Source organism: Protopterus annectens, chromosome 1.part1 (assembly GCF_019279795.1).
Source record: "Protopterus annectens isolate FY-2018-M chromosome 1.part1, PAN1.0, whole genome shotgun sequence".
Taxonomy (NCBI): Eukaryota; Metazoa; Chordata; order Ceratodontiformes; family Protopteridae; genus Protopterus; species Protopterus annectens.
This window is the reverse complement of record NC_056726.1, coordinates 809,102,163-809,126,712: the sequence shown is the minus strand read 5'-3', so window position 1 is coordinate 809,126,712 and position 24,550 is coordinate 809,102,163. Positions and strand designations below refer to the sequence as shown.

The 24,550-nt window shown below is 40.3% G+C and overlaps 1 protein-coding gene across 3 annotated transcripts in view; it reads right to left on the bottom strand.

The window, feature by feature from the left end:
- LOC122807294 (uncharacterized protein ZSWIM9-like) overlaps positions 1 to 7,718 on the bottom strand; it is a 430,135-nt gene extending 422,417 nt beyond the window's left edge. The window contains exon 1 of one of the 3 annotated variants that reach the window (XM_044078424.1): positions 6,527 to 7,718. In XM_044078424.1, the coding sequence (XP_043934359.1) occupies positions 6,527 to 6,594 (68 nt within the window). In that variant the 5' untranslated portion in view covers positions 6,595 to 7,718. Of the gene's footprint in view, positions 1 to 6,499 lie in introns of all 3 variants that reach the window. The other 2 variants (XM_044078428.1, XM_044078426.1) reach the window with 2 other exon arrangements.
- Positions 7,719 to 24,550: the final 16,832 nt, after the last annotated feature.

The window sequence follows — 24,550 nt, the reverse complement described above, 5'->3', positions numbered from 1 at the left end:
GATGAATGAAGAGAATGAGAGGGAGAGAAGGTTGGATGATGTGGAGGTAGTGAATCATGAAGTGCAATGGATTAGCAAGGAGGACATAAGGATAGCTATGAAGAGGATGAAGAATGGAAAGGCTGTTGGTCCAGATGACACACCTGTGGAAGCATGGATGTGTTTAGGTGAAATGGCAGTGGAGAGTTAACAATGTTAAGATTTGCACTGGTTGTGACGAGGGTGGACAGGATTAGGAATAAATATATTAGAAGATCAGCCCAGGTTGGAAGATTTGGAGATAAAGTCAGAGAGAGGCAAGATTACATTGGTTTGGACATGTGCTGAGGAGGTATGCTGAGTATATTGGGAAAAGGATGCTAAGAATGAAGCTACCAGGTAACCGGAAAAGAGGAAGGCCTAAGATAAGGTTTAGGGATGTGGCGAGAGATGACATGCAGGTGGCTGGTGTGACAGAGCAAGATGCAGAGGACAGGAAGAAATGGAAACAATTCCACTGTGGCGACCTCTAACGGGAACAGCCGAAAGATGATGATGATGCACATTTTTATATATCTATATACAATATATTTACGCACATAATATACAAATAATTGTAAGCAAGTGTGTTATCAATGCATATAAATATATAATACAGATCTATAAATAATGAAAATACATACATATTTCAAACTTCTTGAAGACCACTACATCTCAAGCTTAAAACAGAACCGGCAGTGACATTTAAATACAAACTAAATTAAGAAACAATGTCAAATCCAAACCAAGAACATTTCTAATTAAGAAGCAGAAATCCAACATTAGAATTCTCTACAAATAAGAAGCAGCAATTCTCCTAGTGTTTTTAATAACAATTACTCAGTACAGGTGCATTCTGCAACATAAACTGCCATTTGCAGACTGCCTCCCCTAAATCTGACAGCCTTGGTGGACACATCCATAAAACGTACAGCAAGTAAAGACACACCAGGTTTCCCATTTCTGTAGAGAAACTACTGAACCAACTTTCAGTTCAATTAACAAGCTGCCTCAGACAAGAAGCTTTTCAAGTCTTCATTTAAAGAAGCTCTCTCTTAAAACTGGATTTGTAATTGTGACAGCATCTAATTCTCTGGCATTAGTGCTATTAATACCTAACCATTATGCGTTATCAACTAATTACAATACCCTACAAGTATCTATATAGCTGTGAATTCCTCCCATCCTATCAGCTGACAGATGGCTTGCCAAATAACATTTTTCTATCTTCTATGGTTAACAGTCTTACTATCATACATAAAATGACAACAATTCTACTCATTATATAGATACTAGCATAAGTTAACTTCTCTCCAAAAAACATATTTGCATATATTCATTTTGTGAAATTAAACCACGTTCACGTTTCTATGTTCATTATTTAAAAAAAAAAAAAAAACTTAATTGTGAAAATGGGGTGGGGTATTTTATCTTAAGTGAACTTTAATGTATTTGTAACTGAACTTTAATGTTTTGTACTGTACTTTATCTTAACTGAACTTTAATGTTTTGTAACTGTTATTATATTCTTAATCTTAAAATTGTGCAATTTTAAATATTTTTAATGCTGTCTGATCCTTGTGGAGCTTTTCTCCCCGGGCCTCTACTGAAAATGAACATATATCCAGCTTGACTAGCCCGGTCAACAAATGTAAAATAAATAAATAAATAAATAAATATTACTTTTTTAATATTATAACACGTTTTCTCCTACGTATCTAGCAATAACACCATCATCACTGCTAGGCATCACTACTCACGACCACCTGAAATTTTACCTACAGATTACTAAAAACTCACCAGAAACTTGGACACCTCTATCATAATAAGAAATACTTAACCAACACAGCCAGAATCATCCTCACACATGCTTTCTTACTTCCCACACTAATTATACTGCTGTCATATTTTTACTAACTTTAACTCTACACTCATTGCATGATTTGTAACCACCTATAACAAGGTAGCCAGATTTGCAGCAAACCAACCTTATAAATCTCAACATTGCCTCTCTCTTAAGCAACTTGACTGGCTAGAACTCCCCCATATGCTCCAACTATATCAACTACAAATGATCCACTCCATCCTGTACTTGCCCTCCTTTTGCCAAAGCCTCTCCACTATTATATCTAGACACCCCCCCCCCCCCGGTCACTTCGCAGCTCTAATGAAGGACTCTTACAGATTTACAAACCCACAACTAAAATGGGTTGTCTACTCTATAACTACCACCCTGCCAAAACTTGGAACCTACTACCCCTTGAGATTAAATCTCTCTACCAAAGCAAGCAGTTCAAATATGCCACTCATAAATACCTCATTAGTAAATGGTCCTGCCATTGCATTAATCCACCCTGAAACTATTACCCTCTCAACCTGCAGTATCTCCCCTCACCTCTAACTTTTCCTCAATCGCAGAGTAGTTAAAAATGCTTATAACTACTCAGCTAGGTACCTACCTCAAACAGATCTATGCTTTTGTATCTAGGTTATCTATTAATGACTTATTTGTTTTAATAACTATTTTTTCAAAGTATCATCCTCTCTTTGTTTTTTTAACCATTGTATTAATGATGCTGTATTGTGTAAGTTTGACAGTTTATTTTCTCTCTTTAATGTTGCAAGTTTTTCTTACAAAATTATTTGCATGATGTATGTCAAAAATTCTAATCAAAACTGTACTATGTGGAGCTTTTCTCCCAAGATCTCTGCTGAACATGAGCCAAAAGCTCAGACAGACTAACCTGGTTAACAATGTAAAATAAAATAAAAATAATACATATCATATGTAAACGGTCTGTCCTTTTATTAACAGATATAATACTTGTTCTTATCTGAAAAATTTTCTCCCAAGACTCCAGTGAAAATTTGATCTCCCTGCTGGATTTTCCAACTAATAAATGTAAAAACAAATAAAATGTTTATGTCTAAACATAATCAAAACATATACCCCAAGCACTTAACTGAGCAAAAACAGGCATGGCACTACTAAAAGTCCTTTTTGGGTTTCACCCACCCAGTGTGCTGCCCTGTCCACATTTTTGAACTACATAAATTTGGAGATGACCCTAAAATAGCAAGCCAAAGTGTTCAGTTGTGCAAAGAAAACTATTAAAATCTGTCGCAGAAAGAAAATAATGAAGATGTAACAAAATATGAATTTAAAAAATATATAAACAGTAATAACGAAAATGATAAACCATGTACGAACAAAAAGCAGACCAGGTACAAAACCTATACAAAGATGTAAAAACAACCACAGACCACTTCTGCTTAAGTCAGAGTGTTAGAATATGTGACAAACGCAAGTCAAATCACTTTATTTAACCAATCTGCACTTAACTCTTCTGTAAATTATACTTTATGCCACCTCTTTGCCCTGCAGCTATAATAGGTTCATAGGTAGGTACTAGGCTATTGGCCATAGGGCCTATATAAGCCTAGCCAAAGGTACCCTGGTTTCGCCACCCAAGAAAATGATTTTCCTGTGCCACTGTCGAGCAGGGCCGGAGAAGTGATCCCCAAGGTGAATTTCCTATCTCCCATCCAATCATCAAGATTTTTCTTGAAGAGTGCTAATGAGGAGCTTTGTTTGATATTGATAGGTGGTTTGTTCCAGAGTATGGAAGTCTCTGGGACAGGAATCTATCCCTCCAGCATGTTCTGTTTATTGTGGTGATGAGGTTTAGGTCCCTAGAGCGTGTAGCTCGTAGGGATTGAGATTTCTTTAAGTGGAGCATGTCTAAAAGCTCTGGGTTTGACATAGCTTTGTGTGTTAGGTAGAGATCGCCTCTGAGTAGGCGATATGCAACGGAGTAAAGCTGCAGTTTTTTTTTTTGAGACGGTCTGCATAGGACATCTCTTTGAGGCCGGTAATCCTCTTTGTGAGGTATTTCTGTGGCCTTTCCAGCTGTTGTAGATGTCTTGTGAGGTACATACCAAAAGGGGCATTGTACTCTATAATGGGTCTAATGAGCGACGAGTAGAGGGGAACAATGACCTCTTTTTTCCTGGATGAGAAACCTTTTGTGATGAGGTGTGCCACATAGAAGGATTTCCTGACTACTGTGGTGATGTGATTATCAAAGGAGAGACTACTGTCCACCTGTGTCCCAAGGTTTCATCACACTTTCAGTGTTAAGTAGACTACCACCTATGTGGTAGTTCATGGGTACTGAGTTTTTACCAAAAGGAATGACAATGCACTTTTTGGCATTGAGCTTGAGGCCATGGCTTTGACACCAGGCATCTGTCTCAGCAAGGCCCTTTTGTAGGATGTCCACATCTTTTGGATGTGATTGCGAATGTGGCTGTGATTGCTAAAAATATAAAAATTCAGAAATGCTTACACTTGTAAATTTAAAAATACAACCCTTTTAATGACTGCTTTCAGTTTGAAACTGCAGAAAGAATAGCCCAGGACAAGACATGACAACACAATAACACATAACAGACTGTCTGAAACCAAAGCCATACCTGGACATGAAAGCAACCAGAAAGCAGCATAACCATTGATTTACTTACAAAAGCATAAACACAAAATGTTGAAATAGAAAGATTACAGGTATTTTTCACAATAATCATCATTATTCTAAACTTCATTTTGGTGAGATGTACTAACAGCAAGTTCAGTGGGTAGGCCAGACTTCCCTAGCCCCAGCAAAATTCTCCAGATCCTTTTGCGGGATCTCCAGGGCAAGCTAAGAGATGTAATCCTTTCAATGTGTCCTGAATCTGCCAGAAAGTCTCCTCCCAGTGGGTTGTGCTTCATAGACTTCTAAAGGGATGTACCAGAAAGGTACCCTCAAGGTGCTCAAACCACCTCAAAAAAAAGAGTTCTTTCAACATGCAAGGGCAGTGGCTGTACTGTGTGTTTCTCCTGGATTTCCAAGCTTTTTACTCTATCATGGAAAGTATTCTGCCTCTGACTGTGATCTCATCCTTTTGGTCATGTGCCCATAGCTCATCGCCATAGTCAAAAATGGACAATCACTGACTGCTAAACTGAAAGCTTTGTCCTGTTATTCTACTCTCACTTTCCAACCACCTTTTGACAGAATACTTGCAGTCAATACAGCTACATCAATCCACCCTCACTCACTATCAAGAACCCCTCTCGCAGGTTCATAAGTGACTACTAGGCTAACGACCACAAGGGACTTTTTAAGCCTAGCCATGCATCCCAAATCTCCAACGAGTTCTGATACCCTTGATAAGTGTGAGCATGGTCCTGGGAGATGAACCATTTACAGACTACCTGTTTTCATCAGAGACATAGGTGCTAAACCAGGGATGAATTTCCAGTTTCCCATCCAATTGTCCAAGTTGCACTTGAACTGGATTAGGTAACTGGATCCCAAAATACTTAAGGATCCGCCTCTTGAGATAGCTGTTCTCCCTCACCCAAAGAGAGCAATCTATACTCATCTGGAACAGAACCATAATCTCTCATTTAAACATGCTAATTTTTCACAATAATGGCTCACACTCAGCAGCAAATTGTGTTATCAGAGGCTTAGAGAGAAAAAACAATCTGCAATCAACAAAGATACAACCTTTGCATTTACAAATGGTTGCTCCCCACATCTCAGCTAAGGGACATGTCCATGGATATCACACACCAGATGGGACACGTACCCCCTTAAAACTATCTATAGTTAATTAGGTCTTTTCTATCTTGAAATGTTTGTATGTAAGAATGGTGTTAGCAAATTGCATATTAACTTGAGAATACAGTCCTTTAATTTTGTGACTTGTCTGGTCTATTGTTTTTATTTGCTGCCACATTCTGGTTTCCACTCACACTTGAATGACAGCTCATCAATTACTGCTTTAGGTAAAAGGAGTCCACAGCAGCAGTACCACGACAACAGTGATGCAGTTTCTGAACTGATCAGCTACGTAATTAGAAGTTGGAGCAAAATGGTAACAGTCCCTGACAGGAAATTATTCAAGGCATCTGTGTACTGTACTTTTTCAACCACTAGATGGCACACTCCAAGACAGAACTCCACCTAACATTAACAGGGGGAGGGGAAGGAGCCATTACTCTATTGAAGCTTAAGAACACTGCCCAGAGATGGCTACAGCTACAAAACCAAGTATTCATCATAATAGAGGACATAGCTGAAGAATCTACCATGACCCTGAAGTATATACAACAGCAAATGTATTCCTGCAGCTAATGAACTGCAAAGACATGTTGCAACTTGGATATTTATTTACAGTATCTATTAACAAGAAAAGAACATACAAAACGGAATTAAAGCGGATAGGATTAAAGGAAACACTTAAAATATATGACTGCCTGCAAAAAATAGACATAAAGGCATTATACAACCATATATGCCCCACATTCTGCAATACTAATGCAAATAACGTAATATTAGATATAGCACATAGCTAAATCAATATATCTGTTAACCCAGTGGCATATATAAACAACTACTGGTTAGTGTTTTTGCAGCAATGATGTATTTACCATCCCCCCGAAACCCATCACTCTTACAAGGATCGATACCCAAATCCCTGCATCTGTGCTGCGATCGCTACATTTTGCAGAGATTGGATTATCATGTCCTGCTGCTCGCAAAATTATCACTTCTTCCTTAGCACCCACCGCAGGTATTGTGTAACCAGGTTCAACTCTCGTAGCGTTGTTTCCTCAAGGGTGAAAGAAACGGGACGCACACTTTACGGTTTCAGCCTGCTGAGATTCACCGCAGCCCCTTTCTGTACGATTCCACTCTTCCGGAAAACACAAAGCACGTATCCCAGAATGCACCAGTATTGTCCGTGAGCTAGTATGCGATAGCTTTGGATTTGTTGTGTTAGTCTTGTCTTAGGGATACAGTTTATAGCCATACCTCAATAACTCTCAGGCAAGACGTCTGGTCAAGCCAAAACTTTGTGGGAGTCAAAGGGCCAAAAATAGCCATAGCTTTTAAATACTACTATTATAAACTTTGAAAATTGCTAGAGTAACAGGTTTCCATCAGCGTGCATTTTATGAAGGGCATGTAACCTGAAACTCGGATGTCTGTCATTTAGTGATTTCAACCATCCATTTGCATGAAAACCATAAACTTTTCGAGAAGCAGACTAAAAATGCCAGGAAAACATCAGCATATTTTCCGAAATACTGGACAGTTAATAATTGATGTGTGCTTACAATTGAACGCGTACTACGCAGGCATATTTAGCGTCTCTTGACTTTTTAGGGACGTCTCTAATTTTGCCAGAAGGTGGTAGATCACAGTCCACAAATAATGACAGTTACCGAAAACAGTTTTACTCAGTACAGCAGCTCTGTACTACTCTGAAGTTATGAAGAGTAAAACCCAAAGGTTACACAAACGTGACACTTTATATCATATGGAATACAAACAGAGACAAAACATTTAGGGACATAATTAGTAACAGCTGAGAGGGGTGAATCTTACAAACTTGACTCCTACAAAAGCAATTCAAGTAATCTCGGAGAAATTGGAAGCAGAAGACAGGTGATATGATGAACAGCTTCTGTAAATACAACTGACAACGCCAATAAATCCTTATGGAAAATAGCTTTCCACAATACCAGCACATACATTTAGTACATTCGATGCAAGCTTATAGTAGTTAAATGGTGTTAAAAGCTACATGGCACCTAGAGTCTTAACAGACTGACGAAAAGTTTTCCACCCCGTTCCTTTAAATACTTGAAGCATGCTGGGATACAGAAAGGTCACATAAATAAGAACGTGGAAGTAGTTTTACTGTAGTCTCAGCGCGGTCTACCAAAACGTATTGTTGCAACAGAAGTGGCACTAGTGCATTTTTCTAGTGATATTGTTTACACTGCCGAGAAATTTGCTGTCAGCCTGCCACCCCCCAAAATGTTGACTCGCCTTTCATAACGTGGAACACATGACAAAATAATGGAGCACACTAACAGTATGATGACTGTGTTATTTTGTACATACCCTTTCATTCTTCAGCCTAACACAGGTATTAATATCCGTCCCTATATCGCTATGGATTATAACCGTTACTTTTATGCGTTTTAGGATCTTATTAATCATTTCGAGAAAGAGACCCTAAATCCTATCTTGACGAAATCGGGGACACATCCAAATAATCAGGGAAGCTTGTAAAATATTGCTACTGTTAACTTAAAGACATTGGCAGATTGAGAGAATATGAATTAGTAGACATTTTCAGAAGTAAAGGAATTAAATAACTATTTTTTGTAATAATTTATTAAGTACAATTCGCCACCTTTTCTCCAAAAATAACAAGCTCTAAAGGGACAGAGCTACTAATTTGAGTCAATATTAGAGATAGTTGAGATGTATGCTCTAAACGTCAAACGTACATGCCTTCGTAACTGTGGTGCACGCGTTAAGTACAGACATCAATGTTTATAGCATTCATTAGGTGATGCGTCATAAAAATAGGATATTAGGCATTGGTGAAAATCCGGATACTTTTCGGCTTTATCTCTCCACCTGTGGACATGGAATACAGTTTCTAAGATTCTTAAAAGGTTGGTACATACATCCCGATTCAACCCCCCAAACGGGCACCTGTTTAGCATAAAATGTGAATATCAAACTCATCGAGGGTTGCCACCTTTTTAAATGCCAAAAGTGGGACATTTTTGGTACAAACATCAGATTTTGCAGGCCAAAACATACCCATGGCCAGTACAAATGACAGAACTTCCCTTTTTTGCCTAAATAAAAGGTTATTCTTGTAGCATTTTAGTTGCTTATTCTGTTTCTTATAACATTTAGGTGTTTCAGATACAGAATAACTGTTTTATGCAACTATTGTATAAAGTGAAGTAATGCACAAAAAACCAAAGACAAGCAAAGAATAATCCACGACCTTGAAGAAAGGAGCCGGAACTCTGCTAAAGTCCACAAGGCTGTATTTTTATTTCTGAAGTATTCCAAAAGTCACAGATAAAATCACACAAGCGCTTTCGCGCAGGCAATCCTGAGCTTTATCAAGTGAAAACAAATTGCTGTGTGCAGTAACCTCCATTAAATAGCCTGGCAATTATACAATTAATTAATTAGTAAATCTAGTACTAAGGTGTGGTGCTTTAGAGTTGGGTGTTAAAAAAGTTAGTCATTATATCAACTCAAAAAATGAAATGTTTGCAATAACATATGCACTTAAATAAAAATGACTAACCATAAAAAACATTTTAAAATGCCAGTTTCCTAGGTTTCAGAACATAAAAGTCTGAAGTCTGATTGGGGTTGTAGATTGTTAAAGAATATGCTTAAAGATGTGTTTAGATTGTCAGTGAATTGTTAAAAAATTTTTTTCCTTATTACTTTACACTGATAAAAACATGTAATAAAATATGCGTGAGATATTTTTAATGCAATTTAGTACAAAGGACAGAACTTCCCTTTTTTGCCTAAATAAAAGGTTATTCTTGTAGCATTTTAGTTGCTTATTCTGTTTCTTATAACATTTAGGTGTTTCAGATACAGAATAACTGTTTTATGCAACTATTGTATAAAATATAGGAAATAATTTTGTCCTAAAATCTCAGGACAATTCCCATTTTTACACTTTTTTAGCAGGACACAACTGCCCAAAGAGGGACTGTCCCTCGCAAAGTGTGACAGGTGGTAACCCTAAACTCATCCCATTTCCACTGGATTGTGGAATATCATTCGGCATACCTATAAGAACAAGAAATCTGGACAAAGCCAAAAATAATGGAGTAAAAGGCCGAAACTCAGAAAAAAATATTATTTTTATAAACAGAACATTTCTTGAATAATAGGTTTTGCATTAGCGTGCATTTTCTGATTGATATGAAACTCGTGTATCAATCATTATTTGGTGAATTCAGTCCTCAATGATTTCCTCAAAAAACAAAAACACTTTTTATGAGGAACAGATCAAAATTGTAATACAAAAAGCTGGACAGTTGAGAGGTATGCTACTTAGAAACACAAGTTTTAAAACTGACTAACAAAAATTATGCTAAAATATAAGAATATTATGAAAACACTCATCATCATCTTCTTTCGGCTGTTCCCGTTAGGGGTCGCCACAGCGGATCATCTGTTTCCATTTCTTCCTGTCCTCTGCATCATGCTCTTTCACACCAACCGCCTGCATGTCCTATCTCACCACATCCATAAACCTCATCTTCCTCTTTTCCTCTTACCTGGCAGATCCATCCTTAGCATCCTTTTCCCAATATACCCAGCATCCCTCCTCAACACATGTCCAAACCAACGCAATCTTGCCTCTCTTGCTTTGTCTCCAAACTGTCCAACCTGAGCTGACCCTCTAATATACTGATTCCTAATCCTGTCCATCCTAGTTACACCCAGTGCAAATCTTAACATCTTTAACTCTGCCACATCCAGCTCTGACTAATGCCTTTTCGACAATGCTACCGTCTCCAACCCATATAACATAGCTGGTCTCCCTACCCTCTTGTAGACCTTCTGTTTCACTCTTATTGGTACCTGTCTGTCGCAAATCACTCCTGACACTCTTCTCCACCCATTCCACCCTGCCTGTACTCTCTTCTTCACCTCTCTTCCACACTCACCATTATTCTGAACTGTTGATCCCAAGTACTTAAACTCATCCACCTTTACCAACTCTACTCCCTGCATCCTCACCATTCGTCTACCCTCCCTCTCATTTACACACATATATTCTGTTTTAGCCCTGCTGACCTTCATTCCTCTCCTCTCTAAAGTATATCTCCACCTCTCCAGGGTCTCCTCAACCTGGTCCCTACTCTCACTACATATCACAATGTCATCTGCAAACATCATAGTCCACGGGGCCTCCTGTCTAATCTCATCTGTCAACCTGTCCATCACCACTGCAAATAAGAAAGGGCTCAGAGCTGATCCTTGATGTAATCCCACCTCCACCTTAAACGTATCTGTCACTCCCACTGTAGTCCTCACCAATGTCACACTACCCTCGTACATATCCTGTACCACTCTTACATACTTCTCTGCCACTCCCGACTTCCTCATACAATACCACAACTCCTCTCTAGGCACCCTGTCATATGCTTTCTCTAAGTCCACAAAGACAAAATTCAACTCCTTCTGACATTCTCTGTATTTCTCCAACAACACTCTCAGAGCAAATATTGCATCTGTAGTGCTCTTTCCTGGCATGAAACCATACTGTTGATCACTAATCATCACCTCCCTTCTTAACCTAGCTTCCACTACTCTTTCCCATATCTTCAAGCTGTGACTGATCAGTTTTATCCCTCTGTAATTACTGCAGCTCTGCACATCACCCTTATTCATAAAGATAGGTACCAAAACACTTTTTCTCCACTCCTCAGGCATCCTCTGACTTTCCAAAATTTCATTAAACAATCTGGTTAAAAATTCCACTGCCATTTCTCCTAAGCACCTCCATGCTTCCACTGGTATGTCATCTGGACCAACAGCCTTTCCATTCTTCATCCTCTTCATAGCTGTCCTTACTTCCTCCTTGCTAATCTGCTTCACTTCCTGATTCACTATCCCCACATCATCCAACCTTCTCTCTCTCATTTTCTTCATTCATCAGCCCTTCAAAGTACTCTTTCCATCTACTCAACACACTCTCCTCACTTGTGAGTACATTTCCCTCACTGTCCTTTATCACCCTTACCTGCTGCACATCTTTCCCAGCTCTGTCCCTCTGTCTAGCCAATCGGTACAGGTCCTTTTCTCCCTCTTTAGTGTCCAATCTCTCACACAACTCTCTATATGCATTATCCTTAGCCACCTCTCTCTTTGCCATGCGCCTCATCTCCTTATACTCATGTCTACTTTCTTCATCTCTTTGACAATCCCACTTCTTCTTCGCCAGCCCCTTCCTCTGTATACTCTCCTGTACTTCCTCATTCCACCACCATGTCTCCTAGTCCTCCTTCCTCTGTCCAGATGTCACACCAAGCACCTTCCTAGCAGTCTCCCTTACTAGCTCTGCTGTAGTTACCCAGCTATTCGGTAACTCTTCATTGCCTCCCAGTGTCTGTCTTAACTCTTCCCTGAACTCCACCTCACAATCACCCTTTTTTAACTTCCACCATTTAATCCTTGGCACTGCTTTCACACTCCTCCTCCGCTTCTTGATCACCAACATCATCCTGCAGACTACCATTCTATGCTGCTTAACTACACTTTCCCCAGTCACCACTTTACAGTCTCCAATCTCCTTCAGACTGGCCCTCCTACATAGGATATAATCCACCTGTGTGCATCTTCCTCCACTCTTGTACATCACCCTATGCTCCTCCCTCTTTTTAAAATACGTATTCACCACAGCCATGTCCATCCTTTTCGCAAAATCCACAGTCATCTGACCTTCTGCATTCCTCTCCTTAACACCATACCTACCCATCACTTCCTCATCCCCTCTGTTCACTTCACCAACATGCCCATTGAAGTCCGCTCCAATCACTAGTCTCATCCTTGGGTACACTCACCACCACTTCATCCAACTCACTCCAAAATTTTTCTTTCTCATCCATCGCACACCCAACTTGTGGAGCAGATGCACTAACAACATTCATCATTACACCATCAATTTCAAGCTTCATAAACATCACTCTATCAGACACTCTCTTCACCTCCAAAACACTCTTGGCATACTGTTCCGTTAGGATAACCCCTACCCCATTTCTTCTGCCATCCACACCATGATAGAACAATTTGAACCCGCCTCCTATACACTTGGCCTTACTTCCCTTCCATCTGGTCTCTTGCACGCACAATATATCAACCTTTCTTCTCTCCATCATATCAGCTAGCTCTCTCCCTATACCAGTCATACTGCCAACATTCAAAGTTCCTACCCTCAGTACTACACTCCTAACCTTCCTCCTCTCTTCCTGCCTTCGGGCATGCCTTCCGCCCCCCTCTTCTTCTTCGGCCAACAGTAGTCCAATTTCCGCCAGCACCCTGTTGGCTAACAGTACTGGTGGCGGTCGTTGTTATCCCAGGCCTCGACCGATCCGGTATGTAATTATGAAAACTTCTCAGCATCAGTAATTTTTGGCAGAGGTTTTATGCCGGATGCCCTTCCTGACGCAACCCTCCCCATTTATCCGGACTTGGGACCGGCACAAAGAAATGCACTGGCTTGTGCATCCCCAGTGGCTGGGTTCATATTATGAAAACACTGTATAATATAAAAGTATAATAAAATATTTTTAAAATAAATATTTTAAATAAAATAAAAATATGGAGAAGGGTAAACTCACAGGAGGAATGTTAACATACCTCAAAAGAGCTTTTGAATGGGTGGGCCATACCATCATAAAAATTAAAATTAAAAACTGCAGTTTTACAGATGAAATATAATTGGTTCTAGAGCTACCTGCTCAACAAGATCTTTACACTGTCCTCAGACACAACCTTCCCAGACCCCTTGCCACCTAGTTCCACAAGGGGAATTATTCAGTATTTGGCCTACTACTATTCTCACTATTTGTTAATGATTTCCTTTGAGAACTACCCAACCTAATTATCATTTTATGCACTGATGACATCATTATTACTAGAGTAAATACATTTCACAAAAACCTGACACAACTTTTACAGAAAAAACGTTATGCTTTTCTGGAACTGGATGTGTACCATCAGATGTGTTCTAAATACCAACAAATTCTGCTATTGATATATCTCAACTATTCTATACCCTGGACTCCTATCACCAACCATTACCTTTTCTCATGAAACAAAAATACCTAGGCCCTTTATTAGCCCAGTCTCATTTTTACCCTGCATATTGAAAACCACACACAAAAGGTACATATGCAGCTCATAGCAGCTTACAAAAAAATCTCCAACCTGTTGACAAAAGAAGTTAGCCAAGTTGTTGTCATTAATGTTCTTCTTCCCAAGCTAGAATATGCCTTTATAACAATTACAGTACCCTCAAAAACACAGCCTCTATGGGACTAGACAACATCCCGGGCTGTGTTCTACATGGGTTAAAACAGGAATTGGCATCACCATTGGACACAGTTTTCACTCAGCTTAAGCACTGGCTTCATCCCAGCAGAATGGAAAATAGCTACTGTCATCCCTTTGCACAAAGGGGGTGCATCCACGGACCCTGAGAACTATAGACCCATTAGCCTAACCAGCCTTATCTGCAAGGCCATGGAATGAATCATCGTGGACCTTATTAACAAAGCTATAGGAAATCTCAAAACTTTCAACCCCACCCAGTTTGGCTTTGTCAAGGGGAGATCATGCCACTTAAATATGGTGGACTTCTTCGAGACAGTCACCAAAGCCCTAGATGAGGGCATGTCTGTGCATACAGCCTACCTAGACTTAGCCAAGGCCTTTGACACAATCCCCCACTCAGGCATCATTGATAACCTCACCCAGCTGGGTATCAGCCCATATATTGTCAGGTGGGATGCAAACTAGCTGACTGATAGAAATTATACAGTCAAAATAGGGGAATCCACCTCTTCCAGCAGACCCATAACCAGTGGTGTTCCACAGGGATCGGTTTTGGGACCCCTACTGCTCAGAATTTACTTCTATGATGTGCATGCTAAAACTAAAGGACTGTGGCTGGCAAAGTCTGTTGATGACTGCAAAATGTGAGAGATCACTGAAACCCCTAGCAATGTCAACATCCTGCAAGAAGGTCTTACATAGACTAATGACTGGTGCCACAGTCATGGTCTTAAACTTAATGCAAAAAAATGTATTATCACCCCCTTCAGTAAGAGTGATGTTCCTGCAAACTATCACATCAACAGCAATACCCTAAGCACAGTCAGTGGTGAGAGATCTGGGCACACAGGTTGACAGCAACCTTAACTTCAATCACCATGTCTCCACTGTGGAAAGAAGGGCATTTTATATTGCTCATCTCATAAGTAAGGGCATTGCCTTCAGAAAAAAAAGAGGTTATAACCCCTCCTCCTGTACTCCTCCCTCATCAGGCCAATAATAGAGTACAACACTCCCTTTGGTGCGTTCCTTTCCAAGTACCTGCACCAACTGGAGAGACTACAAAGGTTCCTTACAAAGAAAATTTAGGGTCTTCAAGACCTGCCTTATGTGGACAGTCTGAAATCATTGTCACTTTACTCTGTGTCATACAGACTGCTCAGGGGCGACCTTTCCCATGCATATAGAGCAATCTCTGACCCAGCTTTAATGGAAATGCTATACATTCACAAGTCAAATGGCACATGGGTCACTCGTTCAAAGGACCTTAACCTGGTATGTGATATCAACAGAATTTGCTGGAGAAACAGATTTGTCTCACAGAGGTTGCCCTACTTTTGGAACAAGCTTCCTATTCATGTTAAACAAAGCTCCTCATTGGTTCTATTTAAGCATAATTTGGAGAACTGGATAAGTAACTGGAAATTCACCCCAGGGTTCCACCTGTGTACCTCTTGAACAGGGGCAATAGGTGCTGATTTTAGTGTCTGCTTAAACCAGACCCCCATGGTGATATGGGTTTAACTTGGCTAGGCTTGTAAGGGCCCTAGGGTCATTAGCCTATTAACCTCCTATGAACCCCTGTCTTTTATGAGACCACAAATACATGTGTACTCACTACCACTTAACCTTCTCTCTACTCCCACAGCCCATCACCAACCCCCTTAACTCAGTTTCCCTTATATTTTTTAGACTGATGGCTATCTCCCCCTTATTTTACTTTCTTCTTCCTGCTTCTCTTTTCTTCATCACTCCCAATCCACAAAACCTTCCAGCTACTTTTCTAATTACACCCAATCTTGGGATCTGATTTTTATACTCTACCATTTATGCCACTGCATCTCACTGACATGAAACCTCCTCTCCTGGTATTTGCTATTAGTGTCACAATATGTTATGAGTTTGTATCCTACACAACCTCTGAAGATTATAATTAGCAAGGCATTTACCTAATCTGTTGCCATTATCATTTGTCTGTCAGTTTCATTGTAAATACTGTTTCCTATTACTTATTAGCATAGGTCATACCTGAAAGGATCCTTAGACCAGTGACCTTATCTAGTTAAAAAACGTATATGTAATTAATTCAATCATTAATATTTGTAGATTTTAACGAAATACATTGCAAATATCTACATTGCAATGTCATTTATTTTTACTTCTGAAAAAGGGAGATGTAACATGTGGACTCCTTCTTAAAATTAGTGGTGTCACCAGGTTTTTAATCATATAGTCTGGTTTCCTGTGTAACAAACAGTTGTATGATGGGGGTGGGGGGGGCATTCAGAAAATCCTGTAAATGAGTAAATCAAGCCTAACACTAAAGACATACCTCCAACAATACGTAAATCATGTGAAGCAGTGAATTAACCTTGAAAATAGGTAGGCACCTCTAAAATAGGCACAATTATGAGGTCAGATCTCAGCTGTTATGATTTACTATATCACTATGAATTTTGCCCTCAGTGGTAGCCTTACTCTTCCTAGTTTTTTTTTTCTTCCAAAAGTGAAATCTCTGGATGGAATCCTTAATGCCTGTTCACTTATCACTGATGGTAGGAAAAGTAGTACATGAAAATTGTCTATCTTGAAAAACAGTCATCCTTTTTTCTGACCTTCTGTTGTGATTTTTAATGCTCAGAGGTTAAGAAGTACTTTCATGCACCACTGAGCTATTTATTGAGGGAGTGAGTTCATACTTTTTGGTTCTGTAGTTCATTATTTATTTATTTTGTATATAATTTACCCATACTTTCATGTCATATCCAGTATTATTCCTCAAGTCCTTTATAGCTCTCTGTATAAAGTCATGATTTGTAGTTGATGTTCTCCACCTATGTGTTGTATGCCTGTTTTTTTTCTTACCTGGACTAACTCTTCCCTGCTCACTTGTGCAAATAAATTCTTGTGCACATTGTATCTTATTATTTAGCTAAGACTGAGTGCATTGATGTATACAAACTGTACATCCTTGGCCCCAAAACCCGGACCACTCCACAAAAGGAGGGGGTGTATCCATATTCATAAAGGATACTCACACCTCCAGGTTGGTGGCAACGCATGAAGCTTCGGAAACCATCCAGGTGCAACTAACAATAGGCAAAACTGCTCTACAAATTGTAGCATGCTACAGGCCACCCTCTCAAACTCAGGAACCCCACACAGCCTTCCTGAAGACACTGGAGGGTATAAATGTATCTCCAAACACCATCATATTGGGTGACTTCAACTACCCGAATATAGACTGGGAACATTACTCAAGCCCTAACTTTCTAGCCCAACGGTTCCTGGAGTTCATAAATTCAAATGCCATGGAACAGCTAGTCACTGTTCCCACGAGAGGAGAAAATATACTAGATCTCATTGTCACAAACATGGGGACAAAATGCTCCACACGGAAGTATATCCCTCATTGGTGAGATCTGATCATAAACTAATCTCACTGGAAATCCACATCCCGCCCCCCCCCCAAACAAAAAAGACCATAGTGAAGAACTTCTCTAAAGCAAACTTCACACTACTCAAGACTGGTGTGATATCCTTCAAGGCCCCTGAGTCAGAGGAAACCACAACCCAAGCTGCGGAAGCCCTTACAAATGCCTTCTATGAACACCTCCAGGACTGCATGGATCAGGCAATCCCAAATAAAACCAAGACTCTTTCCACAAAGGGCAAACGTCCAGTCTGGTGGACCCCAGCCATTAACAAACTTTACAATAAGAGGAGAAAGCTATTACATGATAGAACAAAATCCATAAAAGGAAGTCACCCCTGATCATTATTAGTAAAAAATACGAGCACTCATAAAATCAACTAAGGCCAATTTTGAGAGAAAAATTGCCATGGATTCAAAGGACAATCATAAGGCCTTTTTCAGCTATGTTAGGAACCTGGGTGGAAACTCACAGATATGCTCAGAATTAGTCCAAAATGATACAAAAATCACTGAACCCACAGACATTGCCAACATACTGGCAGACAGGTTCAGTGCAAACTTCACCCCTCTCCCCTAAAGGAGAGATAACTATCCCAGCCGAGTGTAGCCTCCCGGACATCTCAAATGCGCAGGTGAAAGCTGCTCTCTCTAAAGCTAAAAACACAGCATCAATGGGACCGGATGGTGTCCCCGGCTGTGTGCTACATGAGCTAAATGAGGAATTAAACCCGCACATAAGGCAGCTGTTTAATCTCAGCCTTACCACAGGATACGTGCCCAAGGAGTGGCGTCGGCAACTGTGGTCCCACTCCACAAAGGTGGCGCCTCTCGGACCCTGGTAATTACCGCCCATAAGCTTAACAAGTCTAGTCTGCAAAGCTATGGAGAGGATCATAATGGAGCTCATAAACAAAGATATAGGGGACTTGCAGACATTGGACCCGACCCAGTTTGGCTTTGTCAAGGGAAGATCATGCCTTTTGAACTTGGTCGACTTCTTGAAATAGTCACCAAGGCCATTGATGAGGGAAAGGCAGTCCATACAGCCTACCTTGACCTTGCAAAGGCTTTCACACAATACCCCACTCGGGTATTGTAGAAAAACTTACCAGCTTAAATGTAAACCCATATGTCACAAGATGGGTTGCAAACTGGCTTAAGGACAGAACCCACAGGGTTAGAGTTGCTGGCGCTGTGTCAGACTCCAAGCCGGTCACAAGTGGTGTCCCACAGGGCTCGGTCCTTGGCCCCTATTGTTTGGCATCTACTTCTCAGAAGTACAGGCCAACATGGGAGGACTTTGGCTGACAAAGTTTGCAGATGACTGCAAACTGGGCCATAGTGGAAAGTGCATCGGACACTGATATCCTTCAGAAGGGACTCACGGAAACAGATAGCTGGTGCCAGAGCCATGGCCTGAAGTTAAACGCCAAAAATGTATAGTCATACCCTTCGGGAAAAACAAGGTAACCCCAAGCTACCATATAGGTGGCAATCCACTAAGCACAGAAGAGGTTATCAGGGACCTGGGGACCCAGGTTGACAGTGGCCTTTCTTTTGACACTCACATTGCTAAAGTGGTTAGAAAGACCTTCTACATTGCCCACCTGATCATGAAGGGATTCACATCCAGATCTAGTGAGGTCATTGTTCCCTGTACTCTTCACTTATCAGACCAATGATCGAGTACAATGCCCCATTCGGGATGTATCTCACCCGACATCTGCAGCAATTGGAGAGACCCCAAAAGTTCCTCACCAAAAGGATAAAGGGACTCCAAAATCTGTCATATGCTGCCAGATTGAAGAAACTCCAGCTCTATTCAGTCGCATACCGTCTGCTCAGAGGTGACATGTGCCTGACATACAAGGCCATGTCCAACCCGGAATTAATGGACATGCTCCACCTCAAAAATCCAAATCCACCAAAACCACTAGAGCAAGCGACTTAAACCTTAGCACGGATATAAATAGGACGTGCTGGAGGGATAGATTTATCACTCAGAGACTCCCTATGCTGTGGAATAAAATCCCGGTCCATGTGAGGCAGAGCACCTCGCTGACTCTGTTCAAGAGAAATCTAGACCTGTGGATGGGAGATCGTAGGTTTACCCCGGGAATCATCTCTGGGTCACTGCTGGACAGAGGCACAACAAACTAATGGGCACAGTATTTTTTCATATAAGGGGTGGCGTAAGCCACAATAATTTGGGCTAGGCTTATAAATGCCTTAGGGCAGATAGCCTAGTATAAACCTATGAACCTATGAACCTATGAATGAGAGACTGTTGTCATGTTGAAAACTGTCAGAAGTTAACTGGAACTATAGCAGGCTAGATTGAAACTAACTTACCACAGCTGGTAGAAGAGAAGGCTTTGTGATTCAGATTTCAAAATCTGAAAATTTGATACAAAATAAACCGCAGTATCGCTGACTCTTGGCAGTAACTGAAGTAAAACGTGAAAAGAAAAATGATAAGATAAATTAGTTCTGGGGTTTAACTGCTGTCTCTGTTTAATAATTTAGATCAGTAGTCACAACCTCAGACTTTTAGTTGTCGAGCAGTCACTCCTGTCTCTAAATTTGTAAACTTTATTGTTAGTGAGGCTGGTGAAATGGTCACATCTTTTTACAGAAGGGCACAAGACATGGGGGCTGCAAGAGTACATGCAAAGCTCTTGGCTGGTAACAACCAGGGTTCTGAGGGGTGCAGCATTTTTCAGTCCAGTATTAGTGGTTCATGACTGTCATATCAACAAGGACATAGTCAACTAGGAAGTTGTAGAAAGTTTTATTCCCTCAAATGATCTTCCAGTCAGAACTGATGAAGATCATAGCACCAGGCTGTGGGTTAGCATCAACACCCATGGGGCTACTGTGAGCCATTTAACTGATAAATTCTTAGGGTCCAGTATTAGTCTCCAAACTATGGAGTTGTAGATATCTGGTGATGGTGTATGCATGGACAGAGTCCTCCCTGATTGATCCCATTATTATTTAATAAGTGTATAGGTGAGAGAATTGTTTCCCATGACGACACTTTGCAAAGAGCTGAAAACAAACTCTGAAAAACAGCTGAAAGACTGGATATGGAACACACTGACGGTGAATGAGAAAGTTAACATAAATGGGTCAGATAAAGGTGAAGCTATACTACAGCAGGACCTGTCAGTGAGATTTCAGGATGCTAAAGGGCTGATTCACAGTTTTATAACCTTGTCAGATATGTTGCAGAAATGGTGGGAGCTATGTAGTTGTATGCTAACATTTCTAAACAACTGCAGTCCTGGTGTGGGGATCTTACCAAAATGTTGGTCTGTGGTAGGAAATTAAGATGTTAATGGAGAAAACTGTAGATCAAGAGGTTTTACCTACACAGTAATAATAAGGTTTACAAAGCTAAAGAAAGGAGTCACTGACAGACTGCTGGAATACTAACAATTAATCTGAATATTTTTCATAAAGACAGCAGTTGTTATATTCCAGAGCTTATCTTAGCTTGAATTTTTGGTTTGAATTTAAAAATTTGAAGAATGATGAGCCAATCATTAGTCATGGTTGCAGTATGCCTTCCTAATGGGCATTCATTTTTAAACAGTATATAGAGACAGATTGCACCTTTATTGCTTGAATTTTTCTGGGTATCTCAAGTTTTCTAAGCTCCTCTATCAAAGTGCTGTAGGATTATTTATTTTCTTCTGTATTTATTGTCCATCCTGGAAATGGTGGTAATGGGGCTTTTGCATATGCAAAATGAAGCCTTTCTCTCTTAGGTAGTTTGTTCAGTGTAATGATCTAACATTATGTAATATATGGGATGTATATCATTAGGCTAATTCTTAGGTACTGCAAGTTGCATGTCATGTTGTACATTTTTTTTCTAGAAGCATTTAAAATAATTTGTAGAGGCTGGAAGCACACCTACAATGTGTATGTTGTTTGTATTACAATGTTGGAAGTGAAGAAATATATTTGTGCTTTTAAAGTTTATAAGGTGAGCAGTACTGAAGTATAATTTGCAGTTAGAATAAATGGTCCAACTGCTACTGCTAAAGTAATCTCTGACTGCAAAGCATTTTTACAAAAAAACCCTGAAAGTTTTGGATCAAGATATGGAGTGAGCAGAATATCCAGTTAGCTTGAAAAGGTACAGTGTCTCACATTTCTGATAATCACTGATGCAGGAAACTTTGCAGGGAATTAATAGTACTGTAACCTTTCAAGAAAAGGAGAAAAAGACAGGTGCAGTAGGACAGAAATGCAGGAATGATTGTGAGCCTAGAAAGAACTTGCCACTGGTTCGTTATAAGAGTACAAGATCATACAGGGAATGCTGATTCTTATTTTATTTAAAGAACTAAGCCTAAAACTGTGAATTTGCTGAGTTGTATGATTCATTAATAAGTCAGCAGTTTGTAGGTTCATAGTTTGGTACTAGGCTATCAGCCCTAGGGCATATACAAGCCTAGCCATAACAATTCCCTGGCTATTTCTTCCGACCCTATTTACTTCCCTGGACCCCTGTCTAGCAGGGTGACTGGCATGATCCCCAGGCTGAATTTCCTTTCTCTCATCCAATCATCAAGGTTCCTTTTGAAGAGGGCCAAAGAGGCACTCTGCTTGAAATGTATGGGCAGTCTATTCCAGAGTCTGGGGAGTCTCTGAGTCAGGAACCTTTATTGTGATGACAAGGTTTAGATCCCTGGAGCATGTGGTTCTGAGGGATTGGGATTTCTTTAAGTGTAGCATGTCCAACAGCTCTGGGTTTGACATGGCCTTGTATGTTAAGCAGAGATCGCCTCTGAGTAGACGATATGCGACAGAGTATAGCTGGAGTTTTTTAAAGCAGTTAGTGTAGGGCATCTGCTTTAGGCCTGTGATTCTTTTAGTGATGTATTTCTGCGGCCTTTCCAGTTGTTGCAGATGTCTTGAGAAGTACTTACCAAATGGGGCGTTCTATTCTATAATGGGTCTAATGAGGGATGAGTACAGTGGGAGAATGACCTACTTTTTTCTGGATGAAAAGCCCTTAGTGATGAGGTGTGCCACATAGAAGGATTTCCTGACTGTTGTGGGGATGTGGTTATCGAAGGTGAGACCACTGTCCACCTATGTCCCTAAGTCTATTATCACGCTTTCTGTGTTTAGTGTACTGCCACCTATGTGGTAATTCACGGGTACATGTTTTTTCCCAAAGGGGATAACTATACATTTCTTGGCATTGAGCTTGAGCCCATGGCTCTGGCACCAAGCATCTGTTTCTGTAAGGCCCTTTTGTAGAGTATCCACATAATTTGGGGATTCAATAATGGCTCCCAGTTTGCAGTCATCTGCGAACTTTGTTAGCCAGAGTCCCTTAGTGTTGGCCTGTACTTTAGAGAAGTAGATGCCAAACAAGAGCAGTCCCAGAACTGAACCCTGAGGTACTCCACTTGTCACTTGTCTGGAGCTGGATTTGGAGTCGGCTACTTTTACAGTGTGAGTTCTGTCAGTAAGTCAGTTGGCAACCCATCGAGTGCTGTAGGGATTAATGCCCAGCTTAGCAAGTCTATCCATGATCCAGAGTGGGGGATGGTGTCAAAGGCCTTGGCGAGGTCCATATAGGCTGTGTGGACCGCCTTATCCTTGTCTACGGCTCTGGAGACTGATTCCAAGAAGTCAGTCAGGTTCAGGAGACAAGATCGGCCCTTCACGAACCCAAACTGGGTGGAGTCCAGTGTTGTAGTACAAGAAATGATCAGACAAGGGCCATGCTTTAAGTGAAACAAACCTAAAATGTCTAGTCTATTCTGCCTGCTGTTTTGGCATCTTCCAGTAGTGTGACCTCCATTTGTCAGCTAATACAAACACTGTGAGGCATTCCTATAGCAGTTCTCTACCAGCAAGCTGCATCTGCAAAAGTCTGTGACCGGTCTACTTAAAGTACAGGAACATTACAGTGTATGTTAATGATTTAACCCTTCTATGATTGTAAATTTCATTAGAATGTATTCAGGGAGTGCACACTACTGGTAACTCCCACCCCCACCAGAGATCTCTCTAAACCCAATACTTTCTAGTTTGGAATCATTGTTTTACTCAGTCTTCTCCTTCCCAAAACAATTGTCCATATTTCTCCCACTCCATACTCACTCCTGGCATAAGGTTTCTATTTATTTAAGAATTCCTAGTCTACAAAATTGTCAGCTGCAGAGATACTTTTCACAGTACCTGGTAGTCTAAGTGACTGTTGCTTGCTGTGCAGTTCTAGAACTTGGCTCTGCAGTTATTTCTGTTTTTCCCCTCCCCTTTTGTACCTCAGTCCTTCTACTGCTGACTTCTTCTGGATTTGCTGAACTCTGCTCAGTTATAAATCTTTCCTTCTAGCTGCTCTTCTGCTAGACCTTTCTTTTTACCTTGTTCTCTCTCTCTTTATTTTATTTTTCTCTAAGTACTGTAAAATCCAGTAGCAGTGTATCTGTCATTCTCTGTCCCTTTTGGTGAATATTATTACCCCACCCCTTCTGCAGAAACTCCAATTACAAGCTAGCAGAACATTTCAAATACACCTCACTCAGACTGGCACCATTTTAAACTATTCTAGCCTGTTCTGCCTGCTGTTTTGGCATCTTCCATTAGTGTGACCTCCATGTAAGTTCTGTTAAATGTATTTTTTTTTCTCTGTAGAAATCCAAGGATGCTCCAAATATGTGCTAATTATTTGTTATAAGCAGTAAGATATGCCACCATTTACAAGTGTATATATTTAAAAGGTTATGCTCAACACCTGGTCTTGGTATCAAGCTGAACTCTCCTTATGCATTACTGTTTTAAGATGGTTTATTACTCTTTTTTGTTTGTTTTCATTGTGACTTTATTGACCATTTAGCTCACTATTGAAACTATTGTGTAATTATAACTGTTTTAACGGAATATACTGTGCTTTATCAGCTGTATTCCCAACTAACAGTGAACTAATTTAACTGCTCACTATATGCTTAAACTGTGATGTAATGTAATTCCTTATAGTTTGCAGACATTTAGCTGCTATAGTGCAGTAATGCCTTGTGCTATATATTCTGTTGTAGGTAATACTGTCATATGTTACAGTAACGGTTTTATCCAGGCCAAGCTGGATATTGTACATTAATCT